Source organism: Alexandromys fortis, unplaced genomic scaffold (assembly GCF_014885135.2).
Source record: "Alexandromys fortis isolate MF-2015 unplaced genomic scaffold, M_Fortis_MF-2015_v1.1 scaffold_27, whole genome shotgun sequence".
NCBI classification, from domain to species: domain Eukaryota; kingdom Metazoa; phylum Chordata; class Mammalia; order Rodentia; family Cricetidae; genus Alexandromys; species Alexandromys fortis.
This window is the reverse complement of record NW_026067952.1, coordinates 10,885,565-10,900,021: the sequence shown is the minus strand read 5'-3', so window position 1 is coordinate 10,900,021 and position 14,457 is coordinate 10,885,565. Positions and strand designations below refer to the sequence as shown.

At 42.2% G+C, this 14,457-nt stretch overlaps 1 protein-coding gene across 5 annotated transcripts in view; it reads left to right on the top strand.

The window, feature by feature from the left end:
• Positions 1 to 14,457, top strand: part of Phf20 (PHD finger protein 20) — a 103,228-nt gene that overhangs the window by 53,280 nt on the left and 35,491 nt on the right. For 2 of the 5 annotated variants that reach the window (XM_050150781.1, XM_050150780.1), the window contains exons 5-6: positions 8,462 to 8,541; positions 11,556 to 11,943. The exons of 1 other annotated variant lie outside the window; for it this stretch is intronic. In XM_050150781.1, the coding sequence (XP_050006738.1) occupies positions 8,462 to 8,541; positions 11,556 to 11,943 (468 nt within the window). The remainder of the gene's footprint in view (positions 1 to 8,461; positions 8,542 to 11,555; positions 11,944 to 14,457) is intronic. 2 more of the 5 variants (XM_050150782.1, XM_050150784.1) reach the window with 2 other exon arrangements.

Sequence of the window (14,457 nt, the reverse complement as noted above, 5' to 3'; positions counted from 1 at the left end):
CTTTCTTTCTTTTTTTTTTTAAAGATTTTTATTTATTATGTATACAGGGTTCTTCCTGCATGTATCCTACAGGCCAGAAGAGGGCACCGGATCTTATTACAGATGGTTGTGAGTCACCATGTGGTTGCTGGGAATTGAACTCAGGACCTCTGGAAGAGCAGCCACTGTTCTTTACCTCTGAGCCATCTCTCCAGCCTCCGAGATAGAGTTTTTCTGTGTAACAGTCCTGGCTGACCTGGAACTAGCTCTGTAGACCAGGCTGGCCTTGAACTTATAGTGATCTGCCTGTCTCTGCCTCGCACCTCTGCCGCCCAGCTGGTTTACCTTCTGGTTGCTCTTAGTTTCCTCTGAGGTTTTCCTGAAGTTGAGCACTGACTGGGCAGGTTGTGGGGACTCTGGGCAGAGTAGGGAGCAGCAATTGTTGTCAAGAGGAGTCTGGCATGATTTATAATCCCTAAATAACAAAGAGTTTCTTAGGGAAATTGGCTAACACTTGGAGAAGAGGGAGAACAGTACTTGTCGTTGATAATGGGTCTTTTTTTTTTTTTTTAAATGAAAATTTTGTATCCCAGGGCAGCTTTGAATTTACTGTGTAGCTGAAGATGTCCTTGACTTGGATCCTTTGCCTCTATCTTCAGAGTGCTAAGACTGTAAAATCCTTTCACCACAGCTGGTTGTTGTTTTGGTTTTGAATTAAGATCTTACTCCATACTCCTGACTGTCCTGTTCTTACTGGGCAGCCAGTGTTGGCCTCAAGCTCATAGCAACCCTCCTGCATCAGTTTCCCAAGTGCTGAGATTACAAGTAGGGGCACCATGCCCAGCTTTTTTGTTTTTGTTTGTTTGTTTTGTTTTGTTTAAAAGATTTGTTTATGTACACTGTGTTCTGTCTGTGTGTGTGTTGTAAGGAGCGGCGGTGGGCTGTCTCTGGCTCCCGCACCGCTAGCTTTACCCAAAATAATTACACGGAAACTGTATTCTTTTAAACACTGTTTGGCCCATTAGCTCTAGCCTCTTTTTGGCTAACTCTCACATCTTGCTTTAACCCATTTCTAATGTGTGTAACACCACAAGGTGGCTTACCAGGAAAGATCTTAACCTGCATCTGTCTGGAGTGGGAGAATCATGGCAACTGCCTGACTCGGCTTCTTTCGCCCAGCATTCTTTTCTGTTTACTTCACCTACCTAATTTTCTGTCCTATTAAAGGGCCAAGGCAGTCTCTTTATTTAACCAATGAAATTAACACAAAACAGAAGACTCTTCCCCCATCATGTATGCACCAGATCTCATTATAGATGGTTGTGAGCCACCATGTGGTTGCTGGGAATTGAACTCAGGAGCTTTGGATCAGCAACCAGTGCTCTTAACCTCTGAGCCATCTCTCCAGCCCATGCCCAGCTTTTTATTGGCTCTATGGCATTGGAAAAATAACCTCATGTAGTATGAAATAACCTTAGTTGGTAACTATGTTAGGCCCCCCATCCCTCAGTATAGGAATGAAAGACAGGATTCCGGTTTCAGTGTGTGTGTGTGTGTGTGTGTGTGTGTGTGTGTGTGTGTTTGTGTGTGTGTAGCCATCTTTGGTGAGCTGACTTGGCTCTTGTCCAGGGTTCTTGACTCATCTTTCAAATATTTTTTTCTCCTTAAGACAGAGTCTGGCTAAGTTGCAGAGGCTGGCCTTGGATTTTTGGACTTAAGTGCTCCTTCTCCCTCAGGTTCCCTAGAAGTTGGGTTGCCTGTGTATATTGCCTGCCATCATCTCCATTTTTATGTGGGGAAATCAGAGCCACATGACTGCGAGGGCTCTGTGCCTCAGTGGAACACTATTGCTCCTAAAGGTTTCTCACTGAGTAAACTGTAAGTGATTAGCATTCGCAACAAGATGGGTGGTTCTTTCTCATATTAATCTTACGTTTCCCAGGTTGATCTGGGACTTGCTATGTAGACCAGGCTGGCCTAAATTTGTAGTAGTCCTTGTGTCGCTGCTTCATAAATGCTGGGCTTAAGGGTGAGTGGACTAAGCTAGTCTCTTCATAATTAGATGCATATTTCTAGGTCAAATGCTCCCCTTTCCTTCAGCTCAGTCTATTTTGGGCCAGTGCCTGGAGCTTGTGTTTATAACCGGAAATGCTATGGAAATGGTCTCAGGTTTCTGGAGAGCAGTTCTTTTCTGTATTTTCTTTATGCTAGCATGGAACCTACATTTTGGGTATGGGGAGTTTGGTACCTTATGAGCAGCATTGCAGAGAGGATAACAAAAGGAAAACTTAGGTGCACATGTGCAGGATTTGACTTTGTTCTCATTCTATTGTCTATGGAGGGCTCTCTTTACAGAGTGACTTGGAGGTGGTGATAATTAGAGCTATTTATTGATCTTTTCTCTGTGACAGTCTCTGGGCTAAGTTATTTCCACACTTTGTTGCTTTTAAGACTGGGTCTTACTATGTAGCCTGGGTTGGCCTAGAACTCATGACTTTCTTACTTTGCCTCCCATGTGCTGGGTCTGTGCCACTCTATCTCGTGGAATTTGCATTTTTATCTCATTTAGTCTTCTCACGGAAGTAGAAAGGTCATTAGCATCAAAGTCGCCCATATTTTATAGGTGAGAAATTAAGCTCACAGTAGAAAATGAACACAAAGAACATAAATAGAGCTGAAGTTTGAGGTCTGTGAGGCTCTAGAGTTTCTGAACTACATCTTTGTAGTTCAATCCTGCGTCTCCAGATCATGCCAGCAGGATTTCCTTGAAAGGGCACAAGCTGTTTAGTGTCTTAGTTAAGTTTCTGTTGCGGTGAAGAGACACCATGACCACCACAACTCTTATGAAGAAAACATTTAGTTCAAGGGATCACTTAGAATTTCAGAGGATTAGTCCATTATCATCATGGCAGGGAGTATGGTGGCGAGCAAGCAGTGCTGGAGTAACTGAGAACCTTACATCTTGCAGGAAACAGGAAGTCTACTGAGACAGTGGGTGGTGGTATCCTGAGCATAGGAAACCTCAAAACCTGACCCCACAGTGACACACTTACTTCCTCCAACAAAGCCATGCCCACTCCAGCAAAGGCACACTTTCTCTAGTGCTACTCCCTATGAGATTATGGAGGCCACATACAAACTACCACATTTAGTATGCCTAGGTGTTCACTGATCTCATGCAGGGAGGGTGTCAAGTGGTGTCAAGTCAAGTGTGCCTAATCTCTCAAGATAGGCTCTTATTGCCAGAAGTGGTGGCACACACCTTTAATCCCAGCACTCAGGAGGCAGAGGCAGGCAGATCTCTGTGAGTTCCAGGCCAGCCTGGTCTACAGAGCAAGTTCTAGGACAGCCAGGGCTGTTACACAGAGAAACTCTGTCTTGAAAAACAAAACAAAAAAACAAAACAAACAAGACTAGTGAAAACAAAGTACCTTTTAACATAAAATTCCACAGAAAGAGACATCAGCATAGAGGAAAGGCAAAAATGAACAGCATGCTGATTTCACGCAAAAGGCAGTGGTTTTCAAAGTCCCCAATTGCTTGAAATTCTGATCTTTTCTCCTAGGCTAGGACCCCTTCCCCAATTAACTGCCTTACTAGTTTAGGTCACAAGCCTTGTTTATTGACTGATTAGGGGCTCACGAGCACCCCATGTTCTGATTGTGAGCTCAGTTATATAGCACCAAATGTGTAGCTTTCTACCTCTAAACTTTGAGACAAGGAGGGCCTAGCGCCTCCTGCCTTATCCCTAACCAGTGAACTCTAAGCATGCCTCATACTGAAATGGATCGTAACAATTTTTATTTCTTACACTGGGCATCTTAGTGAAACCCTGTCTTAAAAAAGTAAAAAGGCTGGGTATATAGCTTGGGTTGAGTGTCTTGGGAAATTTCCTATGGCAGAAAGCAAGTCCAGCATGTAAAAGAGCTCAGAAGCAAAGGCTTGGGGAAAGAAAGCCCTCATGCCATATGCATGTCTTGTGCTTAGATGCTGAAGCACTTCACTGGGTGCTTTCTGATGGGCTGGCCTTGTTCTCACCTCCTGAACTCATGGGCCACCATACCTGGTGGGAAAACGTGTTTTTTGCTTGTTTTCACTTCTCTATTTTTGAGTGAGTCTCACTGTATAACTAGCGCTGGCTGCTCTGGAACTGGCTATATGGGACTTAGAGAAGAAAAGCTTGCAGAGCAGCAGTAGCTAGGTTCTCACACCCCTTCAGCATTTTGACTGCTTCCAAGATCATCTGATTGCTGAGTTCTTAGCCCCAGAGGGCAAGGCCTTCCTTTGTTTGACCTGGCACTGATAAAGGGCTGCTTAAACTCTCCCAGGTACCTCAGGCTAGAGGAGATAGGGCAGGCTACAATTTTGTTGTTACTGGAGTGAAACTCAGCCTTCTGAATGCTATGCATGTGCTGTATCACTGAGCTGTATCCTCAGGCAAGGATGTATTTATTTTTTTACTTCTCTCACATATTTACATGTTATCTGTTAGATGTGATTTGTGGCCAGCAGAACACTCTATTTTCTGGGGAAATGTTCTTTAAAATTTTTTTAATTGTGTGTGTATGCCTGCAGAATCCAGAAAAGGGTGTCAGATCCCCTGGAGCTGGAGTTACAGGCAGTTGTGAGCCGCCTGATGTGGATGCTAGGAACCTAACACTGGCCTTCTAGAACAGCAGTGCCTGCTCTTAACCACTCTCTATCCCTTGGGAAAATGTTTAAGTTCTACACAGACATCATGAAAATAGATTTGGGGCCTTGCTTCAGAAGTGGGGCTAGGCTATTGTCATGCCATCTTTCCTCTGATGTATTCTTTAGGCTGTTGAGTGTGAGCCAGGAGAAAGTTTCAAGATGATAGCTCTTTCCTGGATGTCCAAAGGGTCAGGAGTGGGTGGGATATTGCTTTGTAGCAGTGGGGGCCTCCAAATCTTTGGCCAGAGTTTGGGTCATTTCATAGTGGCCAGCTGGTGTTCTGGATCTGTGGTTTGGACTTAGGCATCAGGGCCTTGGCAGTGGACAATAGGAAAAGAACTGGTCAGAGGTCAGTAGGCAGGTGTGTGTTTTAATTTTAGCTCATTGTTGTTTGTTTTTGAGACAAATTGTTACTTGGTATCCCAGACTGGACTTGACAGCCTACTGAATGCTGTGATTGAAGGCATGAGGCTTCCTAGCTTTAAGTCCTGTCTTAAATTTAATGTGCAACTTGGGTTCCCTCTCATGTAAGGCTTTTACCATTGGAGAGAGTTAACTTCAAAGTGAACCCCAAACAGCTGAAAATGGTGGTCCATTCTTCTACTACTTTTACAGCTTGAAAATATCTCTAAAAATGGAAGGCCTCCTCTCCCGCTACTTTCTCTTTTGAGTCAGTCTATCACACTATATCCCAAACTGATCTAGAACTCAAGGCAGTCGTCCTGTCTCAGTCTTCCAGGTGTAGGTACATAGGTACCTACATGTCATCGTATTTGACAACTGTTTCTCTCACTCCCTGTCTCCCTCTCTTTCCTCCCCTCTCCCTCTCTCCCTGAGATGACATGGTTTCTCTGTGTAACTCTGGCTGTCCTGGAACTTGCTCTGTAGACCAGGCTGGCCTTGAACTCAGAGTTCTGTCTACCTCTCTCTGCCTCTGAAGTGCTCGGATTAAAGGTTTACACCCCCACCGCTTGACTGACTCTTTTCTTTTTAATGTACTGTATTTTCTTTGTTAACCATATTGTCCAGCGTGGCTTGTCAGCACACTGAGTATTTAAGATTGAAGGAGAGGGCTGGAGAGATGGCCCAGTAGTTGAGAGCACTGACTGCTTTTCCAGGAGACTTGGGTTTGATTTCCAGTATCCACATGTTGGCTCACAACTGTTTATAAAACCAGGGTATCCAGTGCACTCTTTGGCCTCTGTGAATAACAGACACACAGTAGTACACAGACATACATACAAACACCAATACACACAAAATACAATATAATTGAATTTAAAAATACTGAAGGAGCGCTTAATCTTGATGTTGCCATTTCTCAGCTTTATCCCTACATAGCCAGAGATACATTGCACCACATTGCTTAAGAAGTCTTTATTTACTTGTTTGTTTAGTATATATGTATCTGTACATATCTCTCCCCACCCCCTCTCTGCTCACTACCTTATCTTTTCAGATAATGCTTCTTACTGAACCTAGAACTTTGGCTACAGTAGCTGGTCAGTAAGTACCATGCATTTCCTTTGCCTGCCTCCTAAGTGCTGGGATTATAGGCCTCGGAGTTATTCTTTTTCGTATCAGAACTGGGGCCCTAAACTGAGCCATCTCCCTAGCCCTTGAGAAGTCTTCAAAGGTTGGATATAGTGTCACTGTTTGTCCATAATCCCAGCATTGGTAAGGCAGGAGAACCACAATGAATTGGAGGTCAGCCTCAGCTACCTGTTAAATTCAAGGCCAGCTTGGTCTACAGAATAATACCCTATCTCATACAACAATAAACAAATAAGTAAACCCCACCCACCCCCACAAAAATATAACACAGAAAATCAGAAGGAGTGCTGGAGAGATGGCTCAGTGGTTAGCGAACTGTCTGTTCTTTCCAAAGGCCCAGTTTTGATTTCCAGCAACCACACGGTGGCTTACAACCATCTGTTCCAGGGGATCTGACACCCTCTACTGACCTCTCAGACACTGCAAACATATGGTACACAGATATATATATATATATATATATATATATATTTATATGCAGGCAGAATACCCATATACATGAAGTATAAATCAAAGAAAATAATTAAAAATAAGTCAATCTTAAAAGCCCAAAGAAACAGCTCTGTTTAGCATTCTTTAGCAGTTGCTCTTCTGCTAGATATCACCCACACTGAGTGGGCAGGGAAAGAAAGACGGGAGCTTAAACATTTGCTGTCGTGGCCTAAGAATGACATTGCTGAGCCTCCTGTGTAGAAAATAGTTATGCCTTCTTTCCCGGGTGTCCTCTGTACTATCCTGAATCTAACTGCTGCTCTTTTACTTGACCAAGCCTGTCTGTGTGTTCTGAGAGGTTCCTAGTCAGTTTCCTTCTGTGGTGGTGATGTCTGTTGGATAATGGTCTGCAGTAAAGGTCTAGAGGTAGTTGCCAATTGCCTTCGGAGGTGTTTCTCAGCTTTATATCATTTGAACCACCTGTAGGACTTGCTAAAAGCCCCCCGTGTGTCCAGCTCCCAGCACTTCTCATTTCGTCTCTCCAAGGTAGGGCTGGTGAGCTACACTTCTCAGGAGGTTGCCAGTGTCACTGGTGTGGTAGCTTTGAGCACTGGACTGTTGTGTGTTGAGTACTGTATGAGGAAGAAGTTGAGATACGTTCTCTGATTTTGAAGACCTTTCTAAATTTCCGCAGGTGGCAAATGAGGATTTCAGAGTAGAGGGAACTGGCCAGTAGCTAGCTAGAAAGCCTTTACTGAATGTAATATGGTCGCTTGTTTAAGTTGGCTGCCTGAGGCTCACTGAGTGGTACTCTCTAGGTAGGAAGATACTTCTGTTGCACACTGTGAAGACAAAACTGGCCATGGTGGCCTATGCTTGTAATCCCAGCACTTGGGAGGTTGAGGTAGGATAATAGCTGTGAAATCAAGCCATACCCTGCAACAGTGTGTTTCAGGCTGATTTGAATTATATTATGAGACCCTGTCTCAAAAAAACAAAACAGCTTGTGAGTTGGTAAGAGCCAGCATCAGCATGCAACTGCTATTTTCAGCTACATAATTTTAAAAAATTACTTTATTAAAAAATAAGAGGAGATGGAAATGTTACAGTGTTTCAGTGGGTAAGTAGTGAGTCACTCTGCTCTGGTGGAGATTTGATTGATTGAGAGGTTAGCATGTACAAGGCCCTGGGTTCAATTGCCAGCACCAAGAAATCCACAAACAAACATACCTAGATGTATGGGTTCCTATCTTTAATATTTCACAGGATTCCTATTGAACAACTGCTGGATAGCATTTAGCATTTTGGCCAAGATAGGTTCACAGATTTTAAGGTTCACACAACCTCTAAATAAGACTTGATTACTGCCCTTCAAAACAGAAAATCAAGTAAAGATTAAATTGCAAATGCCACTCACCAAGGAATTAGTAAGTCTGTATCTATTTTTAATTGTTTTACTGTCCTTTTTCCCCCTTGGCTCAAATTCAGTGTACATATTTCTTATTTTAATCAAACAGCATAAAATTTTTAAAGTGAATTTTGAATTGCTTAGATTAAAAAAATAAACCAGTCTGACCAATTAAATAGGAAGCTAAATTTGCCTTTGTGTGTGTGCTAGGAATCGAACTTAAGGTCTTGCGCATGCTAAGTGGGTACTTTGCCACTGTGAATCTGCCCTCAGTGTGATTCTTCAGCTTTTTTTTTAAAACACATTTATTGTATTTGGAGCTCCTTTGTGTATATTCTTTAAAAGTTGCTGCTTTCATGAAACAGCAAGTTAAAATCATATCTTCTTGAATTTTAGGTACTTACACTGTGAAATTTTATGATGGAGTAGTTCAAACTGTCAAACATATTCATGTCAAAGCTTTTTCCAAAGATCAGGTGAGAAATGTGGTTTTGTGCTTTGTGTTCTGAACTATGCTAACATTGTACTTTTGTTTCTCAAATAAAGACATTACATGTGTTTATGATGACAAGTCTTTATTTCCTCCATCTGACAGTTTGGCCAGAAAGTAATAACACAGGTTTTCAAAAGTTGTGATATTTGTATTTCTTTGTCTTTTTCTTTTAACACAGATTTTCTTCTTTGAAAATGCTAAGTATATTTCCCATTGTTTAATTTTTGTTTTCTCATTTCTTTTTTTTAGATTTATTATTTTATTGTGTATACAGTATTCTGCCTACATTCATGCTTGCTGGCCAGAAGGGGGCACCAGATCTCATTACAGATGGTTGTGAGCCACCATGTGGTTGCTGGGAATTGAACTCAGGACCTTTAGACAAGCAGGCAATGCTCTTAACCTCTGAGCCATCTCCCCAGCCCTATCTCATTTCTTTTCAAGTGTTCTGACTCTGTCCTCTTCCTGTACCCTCATCCAACATAGGAAGTTTGAACATTTGAGCGCTGTAAGAGACTTTCTCTACAGAGCTCTGAGACTTCTTAAAATACTTTGATTTCTCCCTCTTTAGTGTCTTTCCTCCTCATATTTTAATCAAACCAGAGTTTGTATATTGGCGTTTTTTGGACTGCTTATAATCCTGATAGTTACTGATGAAACAGCTAGAGCAAGTTAGCCAAAGGTTGTTGGTTCTGAGACATCCTCACTGGTTCCTCTGCTTGGGTGGGATTGGGACTGCGGGTGCTGTCACCTGTTGGTTCTTTTCTTGTGATGATCAAGTGCTTCCACTTGGCACAGATTTCACCAGATTTTCTATAAATATTGAGGGCAGAAGAACTTTCAAGGAGCCTCAGGAACGTTTTGCCTTTGCTGGTTTTCCTCTAGAGAGCATTGAGAACATGCTGACACTTTGCCCAGATGACGGATGCTTTCTTTTTCTTTGCTTGCCTCTCAAGCATCTAAAAAGTGGCCCTTGTGCTTGACTGTGGCATTTTGTCCTTAACTTTGCCATTTTTGTGGTGAAGTTTTGTGGAATGAGTTGATAAAGGCAGAGGAACCGAAATACGGGCTTGAATGGAACTGGTAGATAGAGAGGTCCTGAGACTCTGCAGCTCTTTATAGGGAAGTTTCAACTTTTTAAAGAAAATTGTATTTTGGAACAGATTCTTACTCTCACCCAGGCTATCCTCTAACTCATAGTGATCCCCTGCCTTACCTCCCAGGTGCTGGGGAATATATGTATGAGCCATGAACCCCATAGAGTTTTAACTATTTATTCAGTAAATTGACTATGGCCTGGAGGTGGGGCCTTGCTGGGGGAAGATTTACAAGCAGTTCCCTTCTCAGTTCTGGTGCCTCTGAGTGTCTCACCTTTTCTCAATCCCAGCAGGCCACCAAGACAGACCGGGCAGCTCCAAGACGTGCATGTATAGATGAGATGGACAGACAGACAGACAGACACACACACACAGAGACAGACAGACACCCTACACCTACCTGCCAAGAGGCTGTAGTCCTTTGACTCAAGATGACTAAAAATTTTTTTATAAAGTAATGGAATAGGTAAATTTTTACTGTAGAATCTTGCTACTCTAAAGGTTTTGGTAATTTAGTCTTGAGTCACATTTTATTTTCTGAGTTTATAAAATGAATATTTACTTGTAGGAAATCTGGAAAGTGCTGGAAAGCAGAAGGAAAGCAAAACTACCCCACTCAGATGAAGGGCTTCTGCTTGTTTTGTGTTTGACACTTTGTTGTGTCTGTCCTGTTGGTTTGTTGTTGTTAGAAATGTGTGTGTTAGTCCCAGAATTAGTGTCAAGTGCATGTACTGTCTATAGCTTGTTCTTTTAACAATATAACATTCCCCAGAGTTCGTTTGTCTGAAGTTTCAGCTGTTTGGTAGCTCTACAGTGTCCTGTAGTATGCATGTAGCTATCCCTGAAATGACTCGTTTCCGGGTGCGCATCAGGGTGTTTGTACACACTGTGAAGTCTGATTATTTTGTTAGCAAAGTCTGTTTCGGGAAATTCATTTCTGAACGAAGTAGGAACTTTCAAATCTTTGACCAGAATTGATATTTACCCCCTACTAGAAGGGGTACAACTGCATATGTCTGTTAATTGTTCCTCTCAGTGTCTGGCTTTTTTCAGAATAGTATTAGAACTAAAAAAGAAAAAAAGAAAGAAAAAAGTCTCATTGTTTATAACTTTTCCCTGTGGGACAAATTTATTTTTGGTTGTTGAGCATTTGAGAATTCCGTTCCTGCTTCTGGAGAAATCAGTGCACCTAGAATGTGTGTACTAGGGATGCCCTGTGATGTCAGGATTGTAGAAGAGGGATTCATGTATAAACAAACTTAATTATAATCTTAGAAATTCTAACCTTTAGAGTCACCTTTATTAGGAGACAGTCACACTAGGACACAAGATTTTAGAATGAATTTTAAAGTAATTTAGTAACAAATTAGAAGCAGTACTACTTTTCAGTGGCGAAAACACCCAACAGCTCAGGAACCCAGTAAGTGGCTTAGCTATTAGCAGAAAGGGACCTGAGACCTGAGTCCTTGGTCTGTCTTGGGCATTCTGAACAATCTTCTTATTAAGCCTCCAGTTACCAGTTGGTTTTCTTCTTCATAAAGCTGGGCAGCACATACACTGGGTCTCTGAAAAGCCCTGAATAAGAAAGTGAGAACATTTCTGTTAGAAACACTGCCTCTAGTCAAGAGTCCCACTAGTTGACATCCCTTTAACTCATCTCATGTGGCTCCTTGTCATAAGGGAGATTGTAGAGTCTCAGAAGGAGGCTTAAACGTAGGGTTAGTCCTCCAAGCTCAGATACTCTCCTCCAAGCTCAGATACTCTCCTGGTGCTTTGCATCATATGACCCGGCCTGTGTCCTCTTAGTGTCTTCATTGTCTGCATAAGTGTGCAAGCAACCTCCTGATTGTGTATTTGCAAGTAATCACAAAGTGTTTCATCGCTATTTTGCTCATTTTAGAATATTGTGGGTAATGCTAGGCCTAAAGAAACAGATCACAAAAGTCTTTCGTCATCTTCTGAGAAACGAGAGAAATTTAAAGAACAGAGAAAAGCCACGGCCAACGTCAAGAAAGACAAAGTGGAAAAAGCCTTAAAGACAGAAAAGCGACCCAAACAGCCTGACAAAGAAGGAAAGCTGACCTGCTCAGAAAAGGGCAAAGTGTCAGAGAAAAGCCTTCCCAAGAACGAGAAGGAAGACAAGGAGAACATTTCGGAGAACGACAGGGAGTACTCTGGGGATGTCCAGGTGGAAAAGAAGCCTGAAAATGACCTTGTGAAGAGTCCACAAGAGAACCTGAAGGAGCCAAAAAGAAAACGAGGCAGACCCCCTTCCATAGCTCCTACTGGTGAGTTTCCCACGCGGGCTCTGCAATGGGTGATGCCAGTGTTCTCCTGTGGCCTTTGTGGTTCTTTATACCTTCTGTACTTCAGTCCTTCGTGTTTGTGACTTGCTTGTGGCCTGAAAACGAATCATGCCTGTGGAGCTGAATTTCAGTGAGGTGTGTGTCCAGGTGAACATGTTGGGAGTGTGGCCGTGGCTGAGCTTCTGAGTGGACAGCCCATCTTCCCTGAAAGAGCCAAGGGAACTGAGGCCTTCTCCTTGTGCCTGCTTACATGACGTCAGTCTGAGGAAATAACATCCTGGTGGGCAAACATGAAAGGGGAGAAGAATGGGAGCTGAGGCAACAGGGGCTGGAGGTACAAGTAGCAGTAGGGCACACTCAGAGCCTGCATGATATCCTGGGTCCAGGCCTTAGTACCAGAACCAAGCACACACAAACATGAGCCTCTGAGGGAGGCAGCCCCCCCCCCCAAAAGTTAGAGCTGGAGTCAAGGGCACTTTTTATTTATTATTTATTTATTTTTTAAGATATTTATTTGTTTATTTATTATGTATACAATATTCTGTCTGTGTGCATGCCTGAAGAGGGCACCAGACCTCACTACAGATGGTTGTGAGCCACCATGTGGTTGCTGGGAATTGAACTCAGGACCTTTGGAAGACGAGGCAATGCTCTTAACTACTGAGCCATCTCTCCAGCCCCAAGGGCACTTTTTAAAATCGAGCTCTTACTGGGCATGTGGCTCACACCTGTGACACTAACACTTGGGAAGCAGAAGCAGGAGGATGATTAGTTCAAGACTAGTTGGGGCTTTGTGATGATGAGACCCTGTCTCAAAAAAAGACATTGAGCTTTTAAAAGATATTTATGGAAGGGGACATCTCAGTCTAAATAGAAAGATAATTTGCTAATTAAATTGGTAAGAATTAAGGATTCAATATAGATTTAAGGAGTAATATCCAGTTATTTAAAGGAAGTATAAACTCTGAGCTAGGGGATTGCCATGAGTTCAAGGCTAGCCTGGGCTACATAGTGAGTTCCAAGTCAGTTCATGTTAGAATGAAACATTGCCTCAAAAAAGCAAAAATGAAATAAAATAAAATAAAGTAAAATAAAAAAGAAGTATAATAAGTTTGGAATTCCTCAAGTGGTTTGGTAGCAGGAAGAGCAGTCCCTGGATGTCTAGATGGAACTCACCCATGCATGAGTATATTTGTGCTCTTTAGACTTCCTTCTTTGCATATTCTCTGTTCAGTGCATGAACATTGAAAAACTGTGAACTCAATCACATTTTCAAGCAATGTCTGTATTTTTTTTTTGGCCTGGGAGCCCATAGCCTTGCACATGATAAATGCATGCTTCACCACTGAGCTATATCCCTAGCCCACAGTATCTCTTTTTTCAGTACAAGTTTAAGCAGTTTCAGTATATAATTTAAAATGTAAAATTTGACATGAAATGTATTTTGTCAAAACTGGAGTAATAGCCCATTCATTGATATCTAGTGGAAAAGTCTACCTTAAGTTACTTATGTAGTAGTATATCCTCCTCAAATCTGAGTTCTAATTTTATAGGAGTCTAGATACAGCCTGATTTGTCTTCAGGTGAAATACATGCCTCCCCCTTTAAAACATTGGGTAAAGCCCTTGTTGCATATGACTGCTAACCTGAGTTCGACTCTCTGGACCCCACATAAGGGCAGACACTTTAGTGCATGTCTGTAATTCTAGATTGCCCATCCCAGGAGATTCACTGGGAGTTTGTGGGCCAGCAACCTTGTTACATACAGCAAGGGATGGGAAGAGAAACTCTTATCTCAAGGTATAAGACAAGGACCAATTCCCTGCATTGTCATCTGATCTCCACACTTGCTCTGTGATTTGCAGGACTTGTATTCACTCACATTTACTTACACACACACACACACACACACACACACACACACACGCACACACACACACAAATAAAGCAATGTAAAAAATCTTTTTTCCTTTGGTTTTTTGATTGTTTTTCGAGACAGGATTTCTTTGTTTAGCCCTGTCTGTCCTGGACCTCACTCTCTCTGTATGCTAGGGTGGCTTCAAACTCAGAAATCTTCCTTCCTCCACCTGTTGGAATTAAAGGTCTGCACCACCACCAACCCCCTCCCCCTTATTTTTAAATTGGCTGTGCTGGGGATCAAACCCAGGGACTTCTGCATGATAAACAAGTGCTGTGTCTGCTGTTAGCTACGCCACAGCCCTCTCTTGGTTTTTATTTTTCATATTGACTACATGTTGAAATATTTTATAGATGGATTGGTTTGAATAAAATATATTCTTAAAGTTAGTTTTTAATTTCTTAGTATAATTGCTTAAAAATTTGGTCACACGTGGACTTACGTTTGTTGCTCTCATTGTATTTCTGTTGGACAGCATTGTCCTTAAGTTTAGTTGGTGTCTTGATTGCCTTTCGAGAAAGAATTAAGCAGTAATACCAAGGCCTGCAGGACTCCTGATGAACTGAGCTCTCTCTGCA